The sequence below is a fragment of the Erinaceus europaeus genome, chromosome 4, assembly GCF_950295315.1.
Source record: "Erinaceus europaeus chromosome 4, mEriEur2.1, whole genome shotgun sequence".
NCBI classification, from domain to species: domain Eukaryota; kingdom Metazoa; phylum Chordata; class Mammalia; order Eulipotyphla; family Erinaceidae; genus Erinaceus; species Erinaceus europaeus.
The window spans coordinates 142178175-142202196 of record NC_080165.1 but is presented as its reverse complement, the minus strand read 5'-3'; the positions used below and the strand labels follow the sequence as shown (position 1 = coordinate 142202196).

Below are 24022 nucleotides of genomic sequence, written 5' to 3'. Positions count from 1 at the left end.
GCTCTCGCTGTGGCTCCGCCCACGGCCCCGCCCACCGGTGCCCACTCCCGCTGCTTCCTGGGTCTGGGTAGCGGAGCCCGGCGCATGCGCAGACGCAGACGCAGACCCCTAGCGGCGCCCAGGGAGGATCTCAGCGTTTAGCCCCGCCCCGCCCCGCCCGCCCCGCCCCGCCCGCCCCGCCCCGCCCCGCCCCGCCCCGCCCCGCCCCGCCCCGCCCCGCCCCGCTTGCTGCAGGAGCCTGGGGAAAGCTGGAGCATGAGCTGACGTCCCGCAGCTGTTTCTGTCTCCAGCGCTATAAACAGGTGCTTTGGGTCTAACTGGAGGCCCCTTTCCCAGCTCCTATTCCAGATTCATTCTCTGGCCCTCTCCACCCGCCCGGCCGCGAGCTGATTCTGCAGGCAGGCGGCTCCGGGAGGCCAGGTAGGTAGTTTGTGTACGGTTGCCATGGAGACGAGGCGGGCTAGGTGAAGATGCTGCAGCGCCCGGCTCGGTCCTGGATCCCTGGGGTGGGGGCTCTGCCGCGCGTTGGGGAGCCGCTGTCTGCACGGGAGGTGAGGTGTCCCCTGCCTCTTCACCTGGGACCCTGCCTGCTGTGTGACTCACCTTTCAGGCTCTGGCCGGTGGCGATGAGAGCGTCCTGTGCATGCCCTCGGGGTCAGCCATGATTGCCTTATCCGGTTTTTATGAGTTAGTGCAGAATATTTTTTATTCTGCATATTAATATTTATTAGTTAGATTTGTTATTAGTGAGTGGTGCAGAATAGAAACAGTGTTATTTGTTGAACGAGCAAGTGGGAGACTAGAGGACTTTGTAAAGTCACAAGCGGGTGACCTGGCCACGGCCACACAAATTGTACCTGGGCCCATGTAGGCAACCGATGGCATCTTAATAAATAAAATCAATGTATTCGTAACAGTGTACATTAAGATCTATTGCATATACATATAATAGCTTTTATCATCCATCCCGTGAGTATAGCATAAGCTGGTCTTCCATCTAACTCTGATTTAGAATTTTATTTTTAATTTTTATTTATAAAAAAGAAACACTGACAAAAGCCATAGACTAAGAGGGGTACAACTCCACACAGTTCCCACCACCAGAACTCCGTATCCCATCCCCTCCCCTGATAGCTTTCCTATTCTTTATCCCTCTGGGAGCATGGGCCCAGGGTCATTATGGGGTGCAGAAGGTGGAAAGTCTGGCTTCTGTAATTGATTCCCTGCTGAGCATAATTTGGAGTTATTTTAACTGGGTAGAAAAGCAAGCCTCTCACACAGAGGCTTGTGTGTCTTTCCTATTTTGCAAATGGATAAATTTTGAACTCATGGGTTTGGAATACTGATATGTAGCAAAGCACTTCCTGAAATTATCTTTTTTCATCAAGGAACTCCCTCCATTTACATTTTAACTTAAAATGCATGAAAGCACAATGCAAATTTTATTTCCATTCTTTTGCTATTTTTTCCTTAATGCTGTTTTTCATTCATTGGCAGAAATGCTTTAAATTGATTTTCACTGAGAAAACGTTGTTTTACATATGACTGTTGTTGTTTCAGGGACATCTAACCCATCTTGTATCTTTTACCCTTACAGTCATCCCACATATGCAGGCTTAAATCAAGGGTTTATGTATGTTTCTGAGAGGTCTTGTGTTTTATTTAAATTTTAAAATTATTGTTATTGATTTAGCATTGGTTTACAAAATATAAGATTTCTGCATTGGTTTATATATAATGCAGTCTACCAGTTCTTATAGGAGTTATTTTTGTTGTATCACATAGTGCTTGGACAGTAGTTGTTTTATTTTTGGAACAGGCACTAATCTAAAGAACTTTGCGTAAACTATATTGCTTAATTCTCAGAACAACCCTATTGTTATTGTAACCCATTAGCCAAGCACTCATTCGAAAATATTACTGAGTTTCTTTTTTTTTTTTTTTTTATTGTTGTAGTTATTATTGTTGTTGTCGTTGTTGGATAGGACAGAGAGAAATGGAGAGAGGGAGGGGAAGACAGAGAGGAGGAGAGAAAGACAGACACCTGCAGATCTGCTTCACCGCTTGTGAAGCGACTCCCCTGCAGGTGGGGAGCCGGGGTTCGAACAGGGATCCTTATGCCGGTCCTTGTGTTTTGCGCCACCTGCGCTTAGCCCGCTGCGCTACTGCCCGACTCCCACTGAGTTTCTATTAAGCAGAAAACACTAGCTAAATGCCCAGTGTATAGAAGTAGAGAAAACACTGGCCATCCTGAAAACATGCACAGGACACTGTTGATTGTTATTACTATTCACATTGAACAGATGAGGAAACTGAAGCTTGGAGATGCTAGAGGGCTCACGGTGTGCAGTGGGCAAAGTTACACATTGTCAGAGCACTTTTGAATCCTTACTCCAGCTTTTACGCACTTAACTACTGGTTCTTTGGGTACTCATATCAACACAAAAGTAATTCAGTGTTGTGGTAAGGATTTTGACTACTCTATTTGATTTGCAAAGAAAAAGGGTGTAGAAATAGTAATTTGGGGCAGGTATCCATAGCATAATGGTTATGCAAAAACACTCTCATACCCGAGGCTCTAAGGTCCTAGATTCAGTCCCCTCACACAACCATAAGCCAGAGCTGAGCAGTACTCTGGTTTAAAAAAAAAAAAAAAAAGGTACTTTTCTTTTTGCAAATATCCTGGTGTGGCATCTGGCAAGAAGGCTCTGGTTCAGGTGACTCCTAAGAGCAAAGGAAAAGGAAGATTTTGTTTTCTTTCTTTCTTTTTCCTTCAGGGTTATCTCTGGGGCTCGGTGCCTACAATACAAATTCACTGCTCCTAGAGGCATTTTCCTATTTTGTTACTCTTGTTATTGTTGCCATTGCTGTTGTTGTTGTTGAAGAGGACAGAGAGAAGTCAAGAGAGAAGGGGAAGACAGAGAGGAGAAGAGAAAGACAGACACCTGCAGACCTGCTTCACCGCCTGTGAAGCAACCCCACCTGCAGGTGGGGAGCTGGGGGCTCGAACCAGAATCCTTACACTGGTCCTTGCACTTTGCACCATGGATGCTTAACCTGCTGCGCTGTCGCCCGCCTGTGAAGCGACTCCCCTGCAGGTGGGGAGCCGGGGTTCGAACCGGGATCCTTATGCTGGTCCTTGTGCTTTGCGACACCTGCGCTTAACCCGCTGCGCTATAGCCCGACTCCCATAAGTGGAATATATTAGGGCCGTCATGGTTTTTGTTAGTTGTATAAGTGCACGTAAACTAGAGATTTTGCTGAAGTTCCAAATCTTATATAAAAAATGACTAGAATATATTGAGAATATATCTCAACATCTTAGCTTTCTACGAGAATGGAATGGCATACTGCTTGTCAGTTTGAATCATACTCTTCTCCTTACAGACTCTTGGGATGGGGCCTGGGTAGAATGAAACAACTGTTCTTGTTGTCTGTTGTTTATGGAACAGCTTAACATATAGAACCACAACATAGTAAAGTCTCTTTATTTATCTAAGGAGTCATCTGTTAATCCTATTTATGGAAATGAAGTCTTTTTACACTCGTTGTGCATATGTCCTGAGTTTTTTCCCCCTCTTTGTAGAAGTTATTCTAAAACTGGGTAGCTGAAATACGTGAATGATTTCTTTTTTTTAATTTATTTTTAGTTATCTTTATTTATCAGATAAAGACAGCCAGAAATCTATCTCTAGGGGGAGATATAGAGGGAGACAGACAGCGAGACACATGCAGCACTGCTTCAGCACTTGCAAAGCTTTCCCCTGGCAGGTGGGGACTGGGAGCTCAAATCTGGGTCCTTGTGCATTGTAATATGTGCGCTCCACCAGGTGCACCACCACCTGGCCCCAATATGTGAATAACTTCCAGATCTCTGTCTCTCTAGAGATAAACTATTGAGGGGGGATTTTAGTTTTGTTTGTTATAAATGGATACTGAATACTATATGATGAAAATTAGTATTAAGTTTCAATCACCTTAATGTTTGAAGTTGAGAGCTGTCAGATGTGTCTCGTCAAGTTAACCAGGCCTCTACGGGAGCATTAGAGAAGAGTCTGGGGGCCAGGTGGTGGTGCATCTGGTTGAGCACACATATTACAATGTGTAGGGACCTGGGTTCAAGCCCCTGGTCCCCACCTACAGGGGGAAAGCTTTGTGAATGGTGTAGTGTTGCAGGTGTCTCTCTGTGTATCTCTCTCTCTCTCTCTCTCACCCCCTTCCCTCTCAATTTCTGGCTGTATCTACAGAATAACTAAAGATGATGGGGGGGGGAGAAAGATAGACCTGCATCCTCATTATCCTGTGCATAACTTTAACCCTTTAAATGAGGGAAGTAGCCTGCGAAGAATCAGTTAGTCTTGATACCTGATAGAAGATTTGTGCATCTTGGATACTATCTCAACTTGAAAGTAATCTCAGTTAATTTGTAGGCAGCTAGAGGAAGTGAACTTTTCTGTAAGTTTGCACACTATACTTATAAAAACAAATATACTTTTAAAACTTGCTTACTTATTTATTTTGCCTCCAGAGTGATGGTTGGGGCTTGGGGACTGAACAATGACTTCCCTGCTGCCGGAGAGGCCTCTTTTTGCCTTTTCTTTGATAGAGAGAAGCAGAGACAGAGGGAGAGAGAACAAGTGAGGAGGAGAGACACTTGCAGTACTGCTCCATCACTCCCAAAGTTTCCCCCTACAGGTGGGAACCATAACTGGAACCCAGGTCCTTGCTCGTGGTAACACATGCACTCTACCAAGTGTGCAAAAAGCAAATACACTTTGGAAACAGGCTCACGGCTCTGTGAACTTAAACTAACGTCATGTGTGAATGGCATGGAGGCAGGGAAAGACACATTAGTTTACTCATTTGGCAGAATCCCCTCAGTGTTTTTCTGTATGGTCTGGAGTATCTGAGATGATCTTCTCTTCCTTGTCTGTCTTTCAAGCTTCATCACTTTTTAAAATATGTATCCTTTCTTTTCTTTTTTATTATTTATTTTATTTTCATGAGAAAGAGTAGATACAAGGGGAAAGATACTGAGGGAGAGAGAGAGAGGGAGAGAGAGAGAGAGAGAGAGAGAAGGAGAGATGGAGAGAGAAAGATTAGCTAGAGAGAGAGGAGAGAGAGGAACACTGCTCAGTTCTGGGAATTGAACCTGGGACCTCAGAGCCTCAGAGTTGAAGGACTTGTGCAGAACCATGATGCTGTCTCCCCAGCCCCCATGCTTCATCTTCCTTCTCCCTAGGTTTATTTTTCATTCTCAGTATCTGCTCTGTGTGTCTTTTCTCTCTACTGCTTCTGTAAGTGCGTCTGTATACCATCAGCCTTTATCTCTGAGCTGTCCTCCCATCCTAAGCCCCTCACTGTTAGCTTCTTGACAGATTGTAAGTTGATTTTTTTTTTCAAGTGTATCATACAGGAGTACGTTAAACATACCTGGGTGGGTTTAAACAATTCTTTCTAACTGTTGGATAAAATCTAGTTGCTATTTTCTACCATAAATTTGCAGGGTGTGCTGTCTACCTGAAGCATATTTTACTTTAAAGGGGGAAAAAATGCTATCTCCCAGGGACAAAAAGTCAGAAAAGCTGGATCCGTTTTACCGACCATTATTGCCCAAGCCGAAAACCAGTGCAGAAATCATCAGTGAAGCACGGAATTCCCTGAGAACAGTGAAGACACAGAGACCATGTACACCACGAGAAGACCAAAGGAAGCTATTTGGACTTGCTTCTGCAAGGACACCAGAAAATAGGCCTCCTTCTTCCTTCAGGTAGTTACCTTTTCTCTTTCCTGTACACTCAAATATCTCAGGAACCAAATGATATCTTGCCTTAATTCTAATGATGGAGAGCTGTTATTATTAATTTTTAAGTTTAACTACTGCTACTTGTCTCATATATCTCAAGATCCTTAAAGACAATTCTAGATCTTGGGTCCAAGAAGTTGCACTGTTCTGAAATGGTTAATAGTGGTTGTCACACTAACCTCAGAAATATGAACACACACTTTTTTTTTAATTAAAAAATCACTAGTTCTTCTTTTCAGTGTTTGATTTTTTTTTTTTTTTTTGGACTCCTGTGGCTCAGTGCCTGGCGCACCATGAATCCACTGCCATTTTCCCCATTTTGTTGCCCTTGTTATTATTGTTGTTGTTGGATAGGACAGAGAGAAATCAAGAGTGGAGGGGTAGACAGAGAAGGGGAGAGAAAGACAGACACCTGCTTGTGAAGTGATCCCCCTGCAGGTGGAAAGCCAGGAGGGCTCCAACCAGGATCCTTATGCTGGTCCGTGCGCTTCGTGCCATGTGCGCTTAACCCACTACACTACCACCTGGTCCCTGTTTGACATTTTTAATTATCTTCAAAGGCAATGAAGTGCTTGCTAATAAAATGTCTTCAGTACTATAGTTTTTTTTTTTTAATTGCTTCTTCTTCAAGGGCTTGTGCACTAACTGCTCTTACTTGTTTTGGAGCAAGAGTTAACTAGCATGAACTGGAAGTAGAAGGAGTAATTCTTCACACACTAATACTTCTGCCTCATCTCCTGTTCTAGCCTCCATGCATCCAGTTTTGAGTCACCTGACTCCAGACCCATCTCTGGTGCACGTCTCAGTCCATTAGAACTTGTGAGTACCTGAAATGTCTCTGAGTAGTTGTGGAATAGAATAAATAGTTGGAATCAGGACTTCATACACTACGAAAATGATCATCACAGAGGTCAAAATGTACCAGTGGCTTACGGAAGAAAATTATTGCATAGTTTTCAAGTACAATGCTTAGTATTTAATGAAACACTTCTGTTAATTACCTACATCTTGGTAGTAACTTTTAGAAATCTGTAGTTTCCTGGAAAATAGAATGCTTGACAATTTTTATATGCAGTCCATCTCATGTAATATCTTGTTTTTAGCAGTAGTATATAAAATAAATGATCTATATAGGTACCCAGTCAAATATTGGTTATAAGAAGCTTCCAGCAGTCTTTTAGTCTTTATTCTTCATTGTCCCTTGTCCATTGATCCCATGTTCAGTTCTTTCGATACATTCGCTAGGTGTTCACATCTAGGCTTCTTTTTTTTTTTTTAAATATTTATTTATTTATTCCCTTTTGTTGCCCTTGTTGTTTTATTGTTGTATTCTTACTGTTGTCATTGTTGGATAGGACAGAGAGAAATGGAGAGAGGAGGGGAAGACAGAGAGGAGGAGAGAAAGACAGACACCTGCAGACCTGCTTCACTGCCTGTGAAGCTACTCCCCTGCAGGTGGGGAGCCCAGGGCTCCAACAGGGATCCTTAAGCCGGTCCTTGCGCTTTGCGCCACTTGCGCTTAACCCGAGGTGCTACCGCCTGACTCCCTACATTCAGGCTTCTAAGTAGCATTTATCTGACTCGTGAGTTGGAGCAACTACTGACTTTCCTCAAGTAGCAGAGTAAAGAAGATGAAGATCTCCCTTCCGCCTATCCTCTCACGCTCCCTTCACAACACAGCCACCGTTTTTGTCCCTGCTGCTACTCTCAGTGTAGTTCCTATCATTGCTATTATTTGTATTTGTATTTATATTGATGTATTAATAAGAAAGCTAGGAGGAAAGAAAGGAAGAACCACACCGCACTCTGGTACATGTGCCGCCGGGGGTTGAACCGGAACCCCGTGCCTGAGTCTACTGCTTTATCCACTGCGCCGCCTCCCGGACCACACTCCACGTGTAGTTCTGTCATAATCTTGCTGAGATTCGCTTCTGTCTGACTTTGATTACATGTATCCTGTTTAAAGCCTGAAATGATGATTAACAGAGATAACGTCTTCCTGCACTACTTTGTGTTTTCCCAAGTATTCACAATCACTTTATTCTTTAAGAAATTTCTAGGGATCCTGGCAGTAGCGCAACGGGTTGAGCGCACATGGTGTGAAGCGCAAGGACCTTCGTAAGGATCCCGGTTCGAGCCCTCGGCTCCCCACCTGTAAGGGGGTCACTTCACAGGCAGTGAAGCAGGTCTGCAGGTGTCTGTCTTTCTCTCCCCCTCTCTGTCTTACCCTCCTCTCTCCATTTCTCTCTGTCCTATCCAACAACAACATCAATGACAACAATGATAAAAAAAAAAGAAAGAAAGAAAAGAAAGAAATTTCTATCGTTAGTTATTCCATCCCATACTCTTCCCCCGGGTTGTTAAATCTCTTTCATACAGTTGGGCACAGGAGACACTGACTCATCTCCTCAGAGAGCTTGCCGCACCCCCTCTGGATACTCACCTGGGGCCCCTGGGACTCGGCTCACCCCTCCTCCCTTTCATTCCAGCTTTGTTGTTTCCCATATGCCGACTCCCAATATTGCTTCTCACTACAGGAGATTTCTGACAAAAGGTATATGGGTAATATTATTTAATTTTTTGAGACTTTGATTCTTGTCTTTCTCTCTGAAAGTTTGTAGGATTTTTTTTCTTTGTTCCCAATCTTGAGAATTTCATGATAGCGGGCCTATGTATTAATCCACCTTCATCTAACATGCTGGGTATGTTCAGCAAGGCATTCTGTGCCTTCAGCTCTGAAATATTTTGATGTGTCTGCCCTCTCCCCCCCTTTCACTCTGTTTTCTTTTTCTAGAGTAAGTTCTTCAGAGATAGCATTCTATGGACGGGCACTTCATTTTTCTTATTTTCTCTATTCTGTGTCTTCTTCTATTACTTCTATTGGATTACTTTTATTTCTGTTATTCATTTTAAAATTTGGTCTTAATTTTAATTTAATATCTTTAAAAAAGTTCTTTTCCATCTACATCATTTTAATAATACAGAATGTTCTGTTCTGGTTTCATAGTCACAACATCTTATCGGACATATTAATGATAGTTAGTCTTTTTTTTTTTTTTTGATTAAGCATTCTTCTCCCTTAAGTCAAGTGAGGTGTTTGTTTTGCTAAACAACAGAAGTTTACTTTCTCACAGTTCTGGAGGTAAGAAGTCTAAGATCAAGTGAGGGTTGACTGCTTCTGAGATCTCATTCCTTGGCATGTAGATGACTGTCTTCCCTCCTTATTTTTCTATTATTATTGTTATGTCTCTCTGTCTCTTCATATCTGAAGCTAGCTGGTGGTTCATGCAGTGGAGCTGCTCTTATTAAGAGTGGGAGTATATGGATGGGATTGTCAATATAAAAGCAATATCTACTCTGTGTGTGTGTTCTAGTCTGACTGCATTGTTGTTCAGATTCTCCAGCTGTCTCAATAGCAACATCTTTAGGACTTTCCAGTAGAGCCAATCCCTCTCTCTCTCTCTCTCTCTCTCTCTTTCACTCTCTCTCTCTTTTGTCCTCCACATTTATCACTGGGGCTTGGTGCCTACAGTATGAATCCACTTCTGGTGGCCATTTTGTTCCATTTTATTGGATAGATCAGAGAGAATTTGAGAGAGGAGGGGAATACAGAGAAGAAAAATAGACATCTGCAGACCAGCTTCACCACTTGTGAACCAAGCTCCCTGTAGATGGGGAGCCGGGGTCCAAACCAGGATCCTCGCACTTTTTATACTATGTGCATTTAACCCAGTGTGCTATTGCCTGACCTCTGTAGATTCCCGATAAAATTAACTTTCAAGCTTTTGTCTGGGGGATAAAGGCTGGTTACTCCTGTCTTGCAGTTAGGTGGAGCTAGGGTACCTGAATGGCATTATATATCTATATTCCATTTAAATCTGTGTTTACAGTGAGTACCCTGACTTTCAACCATGCCTAGTTATTCAATTCAGAGACCTTATATTATAACCTCATATATATATATATTTAAAAAAAAACACCATCATCTGCTATAGAATTTAGTAGTCTGACTAGAAGGGAAAGGGTTGCATAGACTTTCAGCTCACAGCCAGAAATTGAGAGGGAAGTGGGTGATAGAGAGGGAGAAAGACACACTGCTTCACCACTCACAAAGCTTTCCCCCTGCAGGTGGTGACCAGGAGCTCAAATCTGGGTCCTTATGCACTGTGACATGTACACTCAACCTGGTGCGCCACCACCCAGCCTCTTAATTGTATTTATATATTTTTTATTTTAGTAGTTTACAGAGCAGTTGTTGCCAGGAGTGTGATAGGTGTCCAGATGTCTGGCAATCTCTCTCCCAGCCTTGGTCTCCTACCCCACCACACATCAGAAATCATCTCTTTCCTCCACCTGAGTCCTTTGCTCTGGGGTCACACCCAATCCAAGCTTCACCTTATGCTTTCCCTTACTGTCCTATGAGTAAGATCACTGGTGTTGGCACTTCTCTTCATGACTTATTTCACTCAGCAAGTTCTTCAAGTTCTGAGGAAGATGTTGCAAAGGAGATGACCTTGTCATTTTTAGCATAGCATTTTAAGATGTGTATATACCACAACTTTCTTAGCCACTTCTCTGTTGTTAGGCATCTGGTTTTTTTTTCCAAGCTTGGGCTGTTATAAGTTGTGATGTTATGAACATAGATGTATATAGATCTTTTTGGATTGATGTCTTCAGTCTTCCTGGGTATAGCCCCAGGAAAGGACCTGTCCAGTTGTAGGGTAGATCCATTTTTAGTGTCCTGACAAACCTCCACACTGTTTTTCATAGTGGTTGGACCAATTTACCTTCCCACCAGCAATGTAGAAAAGCCTTCCCCCACCAACACACACACACACACACACACACACACACACACACACACACCCTCTCTAACTGTTGGTGTTTCTGTCTTTAGTAGTTTGTTACATTCTCACAGGTACAAAGAGGTATTTTTTCATTTGCATTTGGCTGCTCATCAATGACTTAGAGCATTCTTTCATACACCCGTTGGCCCTTTGGACCTTTTATGTTCACTCTGCCTCTTCCGTATTCAAGGCACCCTTTTTTGAAGCCCCTGCTACTACAAATACCTAGTGATTCCAATTCTTTAGGAATAGGGGTGTCAAACTGCTTCTCAGTTTTTTATTATTGTGTGCGTATGCTTGGTTTTGGTGAACTATTTAAAATTAACATGCAGACTTTAAGTTCTGAAGATGACTTTATACTACTCTCTACCTACTTTTCTGCTTTCTACTTCACCTTTTAAAACTATCCTTTCCTTTTAAAACTATCCTTTAGCTCTGATAACCACCTAACTGACAAAGAGATGAGTTAAGAATATTCTAGTCATTACATCCATGTGAAGTAAGAATCCTAAATATAGATCAACATCTGATTCATCTGTATATCCTCATAGTCTTTTTCAATAGGTATTTGTTGAAAAATAACTTTATGAGTTCAGCAAAATAGCTCACTTGGACTTTGCTTTGCTGTGTGTTTGAGCTAGGTTAGCTGAAGCCCTCTGCACTGGGTGAATGCTCTGTGCTGCGGGGTCTCTCCCTCTCTAACTCTCTGTTTCTGTCTAGACAAAGTTAGCCCCAAGGAGCAAATCCCTGATGATGACTTAAAAAGGAAAGATGAGGCTGGGCGGTAGAGCAGTGGGATCCTGGTTGGAGACCCCACCTGCGGGGTGGGGGTGGGGGTCGCTTCACAAGCAGTGAAGCAGGTCTGCAGGTGTCTGTCTTTCTCTCCCCCTGTGTTCCCCTCCTCTCTCAATTTCTCTCTGTCCTATTCAACAATGACAACAGCAATTGTCATACAACAATAACAATAATGACAACAAGAGCAACACAAATGGGGGAAAATGGCCTCCGGGACCAGTAGATTCATAGTGCAGGCACTGAGCCCCAGCAATAACCCTGGAGACAAAATAAATAAATAAATAGGAAAGATAATAATAAAAGTAAAAAAAATCTATTTCAAATATTTATTTATTTGGTAGAGACAAATTGAGAGGTGCGGGGGAGATAGAGAGGGAAAGAGACACAGAGACACCGACACCTGCATCCCTACCAAAAAGAAAATGGAGGGAAAGGGAGTGGTGTAAAAATAAAATGGCCAGAATAAAGTGAGGGTACTCTGGTGCTGTGGCTACACCTCTTCTGCTCAGAATGAAAAGAGTCAACCCAGCAGCAATAAAATCATGCTGTTGAGACCTTGGCTGTACAGTACACAATGTTCAAATGAAGTTAAGTTCTGCCAGGGAGATAGTTCAGTGGTTATTAAAGAGTTGCATGCCACAGGGCCCAACTTCTTTCTTTCTTTCTTTCTTTCTTTCTTTCTTTCTTTCTTTCTTTCTTTCTTTCTTTCTGTCTGTCTGTCTGTCTTTCTGTCTGTCTTTCTTTCTTTCTTTATTCCTTCCTTTCTCTCTTTCTTAATTTATTTATTGGGGGATTAATGTTTTACAGTTGACAGTAAATACAATAGTTTGTACATACATAGCATTTCCCAGTTTTCCACATAATAATATAAACCCCACTAGGTCCTCCTCTGCCATCATCCAAGACCTAAACCCTCCCCCCACCCCACCCAGAGTCTTTCCCTTTGGTGCAACACACCAGCTCCAGTCCAAGTCCTGCTTAGAGTTTTCTCTTCTCATCTTGTTTTTCAACTTCTGCCTATGAGTGAGATCATCCCATATTCATCCTTCTGTTTCTGACTTATCTCACTTAACATGATTCCTTCAAGCTCCATCCAAGACGGGCTGAAAAAGGTGAAATCACCATTTTTCAAAGCTGAGTAGTATTCAACTGTGTGTATATAGACCACAACTTTCTCAGCCACTCATCTGTTGTGGGACACCTGGGTTGCTTCCAGGTTTTGGCTCTTACAAATTATGCTGCTAAGAACATAGGTACACACGAATCTTTTTGGATGGTGTGTTTGGTTCCTTAGACTATATCAGAGGGCCCAATTTAAATTCCTGGTACCATCACAAACCAGAGCTGGACAGTACTCTGATTTTTCTCTCTCTCTTACTCATTTATAACAAATTAAGGAAATTAAGTGAAATTCTCTCACATGCTATACCATAGATAAACTTTGATGGCATTATACTAAGTGAAATAAGCTCGTCACAAAAGAACAAAGACTGTACATTCCCACTGACATGAGGCTCCAAAGAACAGCTGACCTAGAACACAGATTCATTTCTATCAATATATTCTTGTAAACAGACAACATGTGTTTATAGTATTGAAACAATACAGTACTGTAAAATACATTTTCTCTCCCTTTTGTCTTTTTTTTTTTTTTTTTTTTGGCCTTGAGGGTTATTGCTGGGGCTGGGTGCTAGGACTAAACATCCACTGCTCCTGGAGGCTACATTTTTCCTTCTTTTCATTTGACAGAGAGAAATTGAGAGAGGGAGGTGAGGGAGAGGGGGAGTCAGATAGATACCTGCAGACCTGCTTCTCCACTCACAAAGAGAGCAGCGTATTTTGGCGCCCACATTTTAGCAGGCCAGCTTAACTCTGTGCCTGCACGTTGGGCTACTTCTCTTTGTCCCCCTTCCTGGCTGTGCCCTCTAATCCCCCAGCAGGCGGTGGGCTGCCTGCACTGAGGAATGCTCTGGTCTTCTGCATAGAAGTGTGGGTACACCTGGTCCCTCAACACTTGGGTACTGACCTGTTGTCTTGGCTTGCTCACTAAGGTTTGTTCTTTTTTATTTATTTATTTTACTTTATTTTTGGATAGAAGAAATTGGGAAGAAAAGGGGAAGAAGGGGGGGGAACTGTTTCACTGCTTGTGAAGCTTCCCCCCTGCAGGTGGGGACAAGTGGCTTGAACCCAAGTCCTTGTACAGTGTAATTGTGCACTCAGCCAGGTGCACCACCGCCTAGCCCCATTAGGGTTCGCTTTGGCATCTGAACTCTCGCCAGGCAGGAGGTAAAGCACGTGACTTGTAGTCATCCATTGGCATGCTTGTCTGCGTGTTTATCTGGTTAGGAATCATATATGCTTTGTCTGTTTTGGTCATGTCCTACCTTCCCATGACAGCTCTGCCATGTTGCTATGCATTCTTGTTTTCCTTGGCTTCCCTCACTGACTGATGGGTAGATCATACGCATAGGCAACTGCCCTTGTTTTTGGAATGCGTGAAGTGGAGAGAGATGTACCATGGGACTAACTGGGAAATTTTGCTTGTCATTATTATTATCAAAACAAAATTCCTCCAGTATCTCCCAAACTTTTAAAAAATTGGTCATTTAATCTGCAAGTATTTTTTATTAAATTTTTATTAGACTGGCAAAATATTGAGTTGTCAGAAAAATCACGATGCATTTTTCCATGTTTTCATTTTGTTGTTGTTGTTTTCCTTTATTGGGGGAATTAATGGTTTACAGTCAACAGTAAGATGCAGTAGTTTGTACATGTGTAACATGTCTTAGTTTTCCACATAACAGTTCAACCCCCACTAGGTCCTCCTCTGCCGTCATGTTCCAGGACCTGAACCCTCCCCCCTCCCTCTGCCCCATGGTTCTTTACTGTGGTGCAATACACCATTTTCTATGCAAAAAAAAAAAAATGTGTCATGACTTTTACAACAATCCAGCAGTTCACCTAGATAGTGTGCCTGCATTACCATGCAGATGACATAGGTTCAAGCCTGGCGTGTGTTTTGCATCGGGGAATGGTTGGTGCTATGGTATCTTTTCCCTTTCTGTGTGTATTTCTCTCTGTCTGGAAAAAAAAACAGCCAATAGCAGTGAACTCTCAGTGATAGCAAAATAAATTGTTATTGACATATAGGAAGAAGCAGATCATAAAAGTAACAACTTAGTAAATTTACACCAACTAAATACACTCAATAACCAGAATTCAGAAAGAGAAAACACATTATTACTGGCATCCCAGAAACTACCCCCCCCCCCAGGGTGACTATGGGCTGACCTCCATGCTATAAATTAGTTGGGACTGTTTTTATATATTTTATAGGAACCACACTGGAAGTGTTTTGACAAGTGAAACAAATTGAATATATATATTTTAAATTTTTTAAATATTTATTTTCCCTTTTTATTGTTGTTATAGTTATTATTGTTGTAGTTACTGATGTCATCCTTGTTGGATAGGACAGAGAGAAATGGAGAGAGGAGGGGAAGACAGAGAGGGGGAGAGAAAGACAGACACTTGCAGACCTGCTTCACCACCTGTGGAGCGACTCCCCTACAGGTGGGGAGCTGGGGGCTCAAACCAGGATCCTTGCACTTTTGCACCACATGCGCTTAACCTGCTGCGCTACCATCCAACTCCCAAAATTTAATGTATTTTAAAGAGAAAGGGACTTAGAAACTCATGAAAAAATTGAGAATGGGAGGAGATTCAGGACTGGGAAAAGTGGTATAAGAATATCAAAGGTGTGTGTGTGTGTGTGTGTGTGTGTGTGTGTGTACTTGTATGTTCTTGTTACTTACTTTGCAAATTTAGTGGTAACTACCCCCTCGGGGAGTATCTTAGAGTCCCTTTTCCAGTCTTTGTGTGGAATGGGAGAGATTTTGACCTTCCCCTCACAAAGGAGCTACTTTACAAGGTGAAGACCCCACCAATGTGTCCTGGAGCTCCGCTTCCCCAGAGACCCACCCTACTAGGGAAAGAGAGAGGCAGACTGGGAGTATGGACCGACCAGTCAACACCCATGTTCAGTGGGGAAGCAATTACAGAAGCCAGACCTTCTACCTTCTGCAACCCACAATGACCCTGGGTCCATGCTCCCAGAGGGATAGAGAATGGGAAAGCTATCAGGGGAGGGAGTGGGATATGGAGATTGGGTGGTGGGAATTGTGTGGAATTGTACCCCTCCTACCCTATGGTTTTGTTAATTAATCCTTTCTTAAATAAAAAAGAAAAAAAAAAAGAAGGTGGTCAAGGGCCACCAAGCTGGCATGAGAGTTGAGGCCAATCATTAACTGAATGTTTCAGAAATTTTGTCTGCCTTGATTGGGTTCTCCTATGAAAGTAATTTTTCTGTCTTCGATCATTCTCGAAGTTTTATCCACCAGAGCAACTCTTAAAATTTTTTCTCCAGTGTTCTGCTGAACAACATGGCACAGAGAGACATTAGGCTCCCAAGTGAATATTTCAATTTGATGGCAACATTCTTTGAACTCAAATATGGAGCATGGGTTGGAGAAATAACTCACTGGGTAGGGTGCCTGCCTTGCCATGTGTGTGACTCAAATTCCGGCCTGGGTAGGACATGGGAGATAGCTATGGCCCTGGACGAAACTCTGGTACTCAGTCTGGTGTCTCTTCTCTGTGTCTCTATCTGAATGGAAAAGTAACCCAGGAAGGGGAAATAGCACATGCCTGAGCCCCTGACTACACACACACACACAAACACACACACACACACACACACACACACACACACACACTGAATTTTAGAAGATATTTTATTCCTTTTACATTTGAAAAGACATTTTGTTCCATGCAGTGTAACAACATCTTGTAGAACCTGGCAAGACAGAAATGAATGACTTATTTAGTAATTTTGCCTCAAAAGATTAAAGAATGTTTTTCAGGGGCTGGGTGGTTGCACACCTGGTTGAGTGCACACGTTACAATGTGCAAGGACCCAGGTTCAAGACTCTGGTCTCCACCTGCAGGGGGGAGGTTTTGCAAGTGGTGAAGCAGGGCTGCAGGTCTCTCTCTTTCTCTTTCTCTTTCTCTTTCTCTTTCTCTTTCTCTCTCTCTGCCTCCCTCTCTGTCTCCCTAATCCTTTCAACTTCTCTCTGTCTCTACCCAATAAATAAATAAAGATAATAAATTTTTTTAAAAGAATGTTTTTCCTATATCATTTTGTAGTTTAAGTAGTCTGATGAGATATATATTTAAGTGGCAAAAAATAATTCAGCAAATGACACAGTAAAATGAGACTTTTTATTATTACAAACACTGATTTTTGCATTAGGAAACGATACTTTTTTTATGAAGGAACAGTTAAGGGGATATACTTTGCCAGCCAAAGATAATCAGTTTCCTCTCCTTTAGGTGAAAACACGGTAAAACCTTATTTACATTTTTATAAGATTTGTTTGCTTTTTTTCTGGTTCCTCCTCTTATTTTTTTTCCTTTGATTCATGGCAAAAGATAGAGATAAGAGAGGAAGAGAGAGACAGCTGCTCCATTTCTTAAATAATAATAAAGGGAAAATGGCAGCCATTAGTAAACAGTAATAGAGTCATACAAGCATAGAGCCCTAGCGATGACCCTGGTAGCAAAAAAAAAAAAAAAAGGAAGATAAAAGAAAAAACAAACAAAAAAGAAAGAAAAGAAAATGAACTTGAACACTCTGTACACCCTTTGAGATTTTTTTTTTGTATGTATCATAAGTGGATGTTGAATTTTGTTAAATGCTTTTTTTGCATCTGTTGAGATGATCATGTGATGTGTCATAACAAATTGATCTGCATTCCTTGACTCATCTTTGCATTCTTGAAATTCCACTTGACCGTGACCTTTATAAATTCCACTATATTCTTAAATTCAGTTTGCTAATCCTTTGCTGCCAATTGCTGTATTTGTATACCTCAGGAATAGTTTCTTTATTTTCTTTTTAAAAAATATTTATTTATTTTTTCCCTTTTGTTGCCCTTGTTGTTTTATTGTTGTAGTTATTCTTGTTGTCATTGTTGTTGGATAGGACAGAGAGAAATGGAGAGAGGAGGGGAAGACAGAGGGGGAGAGAAAGACAGACACCTGCAGACCGGCTTCACCGCCTACTGTTGGCTTCTAAAATAAGTTTGGCAGAATTCCTTTGTCTTTAATATATTTTTTTTAAGAATTTGAGGAAGATAGGTATAAAATATATGAATGCTTGGTAGAATTCATCAGTGAAGCTGTTTGAGCATTGATTTCTTTTTATTAAGTAGACCTTTTAATATATATATATATTTTTACTAGAGCACTGCTCAGCTCTGGCATGACAGCCTCAGGCATGAGAGTCTGTTTGCGTAACCATTATGCTATCTCCCCCACTTATTAGTAGATTTTTTTATTATTGATAAACTCAATATTTTATTGTAATCATTCTATTCAGATTTTCTACTTCTTTGTCATTCACTGTTTGGAAAATTACGTTTTAAGGAATCCATTCATTTCTTCCCCCTTTGTTGACATGTAAGTAGCAGCTCTTAGTCTTTCATGATGCTTCATATTTCTGTGGTATCAGTTGTAATCTCTTCTTTCGTCACTATAGATTTTACTTGAGGTGTCTCTCTTTTTTTGTTGGTGAGTATGTGCCAAGTTGTGTGAGTTTGTTTATCTTTTCCAAGAAGCAGATTCCAGTTTTCCACTGAGTCTTTCTATAGTCTTCTTAGTCTCTGTTTCTGCTTTCATGTTTGTTGTTGACTTGGAGCTTGGTCAGCTCTTGTTTTCCCTACTTCTTTCCATTGTAACACTTGACTGTTCATTTGAGATTTTTCTTGTTTCTTGCTTGTACTACTATGAATATGGTCTTGCTATTACTATAACCCATAGATTTTAATATGTCATTCATCCATTTTCATTTGTTTCAGCTTTTTTATATAATTTCTCCTTTCATCTCTTTGTTGGCCCACTTGCTTCTGAATAGCCTATTGTTTTATCCCCACACATCTGTGATTGTGTTTGTTCAGTTTTCTTTTTGTATTTGTTTTAGTTTTGTACCATTGTGATTGAAAAAGATTCTTTATATCATTTCAGTCTTCCTTAAACTTGCTGACACTTGTTTTGTGTCCTGTGGTTTATCATGAAGAATATTCCATATGCACTTCAGACAAATGTGAATTCCACTGCTTTTTAAAATAAAGATGTATTCATTAACAAGAGAAAGGAGGAGAGAGAGAAGCAGGCCACAACTCTGGTACATGACATGCTAGTGATTGAACTTGGGACCTAATGTTTGAGAGTCCAGTGCTTTATCCACTGGGCCACCTGCTGGGCCACTAATTCCATTATTCTTGGTGAAGTTACATATATATATATATATATATATATATATATATATATATATATTATATATAAAACATATGTGTTAATAACCATATATGTGGCCTAAGTATAATGATAATATAATTTTATAATAATACTTATAATTTTCAAAAATCTTAAAGGAACTTGCTTTTTCTAAAAGGTATCAGCATAGACTTCTTAAGATATCAAAAGTAAAAATTTTCATAAGCCCAAAGCAATATCTTATGTTTCATGGCTATTTAATCTAAATTATTAGTCTTAGGTCATTAAAATGATTTTATAGACTGAAAAATAAAGGTAGAGTTTATATTCTACTTAACTCTGGCACACATAGATATCCAGTCAGCATTTTCTGAATTGAATTCAATACAGAAATGCACAAGACTTTTTTTTTATATATCTAGTTTTTAGTCTCTTACACAGTTATCTGTTAATCCAGGTCAAGTGGTTTTTGTTTTGTTGTGTTTTGCTTTTTCAAATGCACTAAGCAGGATGGCAAAGTGTCCAATACAAGATAACTGATTTTTGAAAAGCGCATTATATGAGAAGACCTTAAGTGAGTTAAGAGAGGCCCGTGAAGTGTAGAGTCAGGGGGTTGGATGAAGCCAAGCTGAAGGTTGGTGCTTCCTGTACTGCCAGGGCCAGATCCAGGGTGCTGAGTCCTACTGAAGACACGGCCCACTCCTACTGAGCAGTCCAAACATCTCTTTCCAGAAGCCAAAAGCTCCAGCGTCTCCCACCACATTGGAGGGCCCCGGCCATTCCTTTCCTAAGCCACCGGTGGACCCTGTGAAGATTCGAAGAATCAGCAGTGCCCGGGCGCGCCTGTTCAGGGCGGCCTCCCAGGGGACCCTTCTGCCAGACAGGACCCTTCCTCCTGCTGAATGTAAGACCTCGTAACATGCTTTAAAACCCGGGGCAGAGGGTCAGTGAAGTAGCTCGCTAGGGCAGTGTGCTGCCTTGCACAACCCACGTTCTGGCCAGCCCCACCACACTGAAGGGAGCTTCGGTGGTGTGGTCTGTCTCTGTCTCTGTCTCTCTCTTTCTCTCTCTTTCACTTTCTCTCTCTCACTCTCCCACTGTCCCACTCTTTCTAACATTTTCCAGCATTATGAATCCACTGCTCCTGGTGGCCATTTTAATTTTCTTTCTAATTTTTTATTTGCTAGGACAGAGATTGAGAGAGGATTGGGAAGAGAGAGAGAGGGACAGAAAGATAAACACCTGCAGACCTGCTTCACCACATGCAAAGCAGATCCCCTGAAGGTGGGGAGGCAGGGGCTCAGACCCTGGTCCTGGCACTTGGTAATATGTGGCTTAACCAGGTATGCCACCTCCCTACCCCCATCTTTCACTTCCTGTGTGCTTCTATTAAAAAAAAAAAAAAAAAGCAAAGCAAATAAAACCCAGAGCAGGCTTTTTTCACACAAAATTATTTGTGCCTGATTTCTTTCCTAGCCACATGGAGTTCTTTATTTTCCCCTTTTTAAAATGTTTATATTTTTATTTTTTACCAGAGTACCTCTCAGCTCTGGCTTATGGTGGTACAGGGACCGGAACCTGGGACTTTAGAGCCTCAGACATGAAAGTCACTTTGCATAACCATTGTGCTATCTACCCGCATCCACCCCGTAGTTCTTACATGAATTAAGACTTAGTTAACATCATGTGAAAGTTAAGAAACATGGTTCATTTATGTATCTGAGAGTTTATAAAGAATATCTAGAGGAAGTCAGATGTAGCACAGCGGGTTAAGCGCATGTGGCCTGAAGCGTAAGGACCAGCATAAGGATCCTGGTTGGAGCCAGGCCCAGCTCCCCACCTGCAGGGGAGTCGCTTCACAGGCGGTGAAGCAGGTCTGCAGGTGTCTCCCTTTTTCTCCCACATTCTTTCTTTCCCTCCTCTCTCCATTTTTCTATGTCCTATCCAACACTGACGACATCAATAATAACAACAACAACAATAAAAAACAAGGGCTACAAAAGGGAAAATAAAAATTTTAAAAATACTTTAAAAAAGAATGTCTAAATAGCACAGGTTTTGTTTTTTAATATTTATTTATTTATCCCCTTTTGTTGCCCTTGTTGTTTTATTGTTGTGGTTATTATTATTGTTGTTGTTGTTGGATAGGACAGAGAGAAATGGAGAGAGGAGGGGAAGACAGAGAGGGGGAGAGAAAGATAGACACCTGCAGGCCTGCTTCACCGCCTGTGAAGGACTCCCCTGCAGGTGGAGAGCTGGGGTTTGAACCGGGATTTTTATGCCAGCCCTTGTGCTTTGTGCCACCTGCCCTTAACCTGCTGTGCTACCACCCCGACTCCCTTGTTTTTTTGTTTTTGTTTTTTTTCTGAGGTGGGGGGAAGAGCCCTGTAGTTGATAGGAAGAATATTTGAATACATTTTTTTCTAGTGACTTCATTCCTGATGTATGTTCACATACATCAGGAATGAATCATTTAAATATTAAAACTCAAGAAGTTGTTAGTTTCATTAGATGTGTTGAAGATTCACACAATGTGCACTAAAACTTAGAAAATTATATTTGAAATATTAGTCTTTGAAAAACTTTTTTTCTGATCTCATGTGTAAACAGAACTTGACTGTAACTTTTTATCTTCATATTTATTTATGAATTTCTTTATTTGCTACCAGGACTATTGCTGTGGCGCGGAGCCTACACAGTGAATAAACTGATACCAGTAGTCTTCCCATCCCCCTTTCCTTTTTAGAAAGGAACAGAGAGAGATTGAGAGGGAAGGGGAGATCCAGAGGAAGAGAGACACGAAACACCTGCAGCACTAATCCACCACTCCTGAAGTCCCCCCCTGCACTTAAGGACCTGAGGGCTTCAGCCCGAGTCCTTGCTCTTGGTAATGCGTGAATTCTACCAGGTGCACCACCTCCTAGGTCCTGAATGGAACACTTTTTCTGCCACAGAATTGTTTGCAGGGATGAGGGCAGAGAGGCTAAAAAATCTGGGATCTAAGGAATACTCTGAGCAGTTGGGTCACCCTTTGTCGGGAGCATTACTAAGGTTTCTTCACACACAGGAAATGTGCCCTCGGGATCACACCAGCATTTCTTAAAAATAAAGGAAAACAGGATGAAATAAAAAAAGATAGCAGAGTACATTGCTTCCGTCATGTGCATGCATATCTGGGGCCATTTAATAAATGACCTCAAAAGTACACGTGACCTCAAACGTTTGGGGGGGGGGAATCATTTCACCCAGGCAGGGCTGACAGAACTGGCCTTCCTTCAGTCATCCAGGACTGATGAAGAGGAAGCCCTAAATATGGAGCCCCAAAGTTGCACACTACCCTTAAGGGTCCTAATTGTTCATGACATACAATGTTTTCTCTCATTGAGTCACCAACATTTAAATATAGGAGACATGGAAGAATTCAGACTTGAGACCTGGCGCACTGGGAGCACCCATTCCACACAGCCACCCTTCTGCCCCTTGGTGATGGATAGAGCTGAGTTGTGTTCATCTCAGGTGCTTGGGATCTGGTCTACAGACCCCCAGGTCTCACCAGTCAGTCTACTTCACCCATGATCTTGTCTGTTCCCACAGTCCCTAGAGGCCCCTGACATTGATGAAAAGGAAGAGTCAGGAAGGAAGAAAGAGGCACTGAGGCGTATAAGGTGTGTGTGTGTGTGTGTGTGTGTGTGTGTGTGTGTGTGTGTGTGTGTGTGTGTAGAGAGAGAGAAAGAGAGAGGAAAAGAGAGGGAGAGAGACTGTCTCCATCCCCCATAAGGAAGTATAAAATTTGGCTACTGACTTTATATCAGTGCCCCAAAATGTGTCTTTTTCAGTAGTCAACCAATCAGATATTTACTATACCAAGTGACAGATGCCATTCTAAGCCCACAGAGGCCTGCTCTCAAAGAGCAGGGACAGACTGGAGGCAATAAATTAAGAAAACAAAACAAAAGTTTATCAAATAAGTAACAAGATTTATTAAAAGAAATCAGTGAATTTGGCTTCTGAGGAAGAGAACCAAGATAATAGGGTGGAGAGTGACTGGCTGGAGCAGTTTGCATTAGCTTAGATGTCTCTTGGACATAGGTGGCAGCTGAAATGAGGAGTGAGCCATTAGGAATTTGTAGAGAGAGTAAACGAGATGCAGGCACAGCAAGGCCTTCAGGGAGTGGACCTGAAGATGGGGCTTGAGGGGACAGAGGCCTCAGGGCTGCTCAGGGGCATAGAGGACCAGAGCTCAAGGGAATAGCCTCAGCACATTCTGCTGGTTTATTCTGGCCCTCATAGGAGCCATTTCTGCTGTCCTATCTTAGCACAGAGGACATCTGTAGACCCCCAAGTTGTGCAGAAGCAAGTCTTTTTTACTGTGCTTTGATCACCAGATTGCATCACCCCCACTTCCTGGTTCTCATGATCCCTTCAGTCTGTGTCAGTATCCAGGACATAAAGACAGTGAAAAGCTATTCATTTTGGGGGCGAGGCTGTAGTGCACCTGGTTGAGCACACTTACAGAGCACAAGGGCCTGGGTTCAAGCCCCTGGTCCCCACCTGCAGGGGGAAAGCTCTATGAGCGATGAAACTGGGTGTGAGGAACAACTTGTCTGCTATGGCTTGTTAGCTCAAGTGCAGAAATGAAACTTTGAGTCATTTTGGAAAAGCTTTCACAACAGTGTTTTTCTATATGATACTCCTTTGCCCTTTACCGAAGCATCTTACCTTAGACAAGAATGTAGTAGCAGCATTGTGAACAAACTCTTCCCTTAAAAAAAAAAAAAAAAACAACAACTATGTATTTATTTGTTGGATAGAGACAGAAATCAAGAGAGAAGGGGAAGATAGGTAGAGACACAGAGAGACACCTGCAGTCGTGTTTTACCACTCATGAAGGTTTTCCTCTACAGATGGGGGTAGGGGCTTAAACCTGGGTCCTTGAGCATTTTAGCGTGTGCACATTATCAGGGACATTACCAAGTACAGGCCCTGAGGAAACTATTTCTAATGTCAATTTAATGATAAAGAAACAAGGTCTGCAGGTATCTCTCTTTCTCCCTCTCTATCTCCCCCTCCTCTCTCAATTTCTCTTTGTCCTATCCAATAAAATGGGGGGTGGACACCAGGAACAGTGGATTTGTAGTGCTGGCACTGAGCCCTAGCAATAACCCTGGAGGCAAAATGAGAGAGAGAGAGAGAGAGAGAGAGAGAGAGAGGGAGAGAGAGGGAGAGAAAGGAAGGAAGA

General features: G+C 42.0%; 1 protein-coding gene across 3 annotated transcripts in view; it reads left to right on the top strand.

The window, feature by feature from the left end:
- The first annotated feature begins 213 nt into the window (after nucleotides 1-213).
- ARMC2 (armadillo repeat containing 2) overlaps nucleotides 214-24022 on the top strand; it is a 149540-nt gene continuing 125731 nt past the window's right edge. The window contains exons 1-4 of one of the 3 annotated variants that reach the window (XM_060190653.1): nucleotides 214-302; nucleotides 5507-5770; nucleotides 6553-6625; nucleotides 19516-19687. In XM_060190653.1, the coding sequence (XP_060046636.1) occupies nucleotides 5553-5770; nucleotides 6553-6625; nucleotides 19516-19687 (463 nt within the window). In that variant the 5' untranslated portion in view covers nucleotides 214-302; nucleotides 5507-5552. Of the gene's footprint in view, nucleotides 421-5506; nucleotides 5771-6552; nucleotides 6626-19515; nucleotides 19688-24022 lie in introns of those variants that run through there. The other 2 variants (XM_060190652.1, XM_060190654.1) reach the window with 2 other exon arrangements.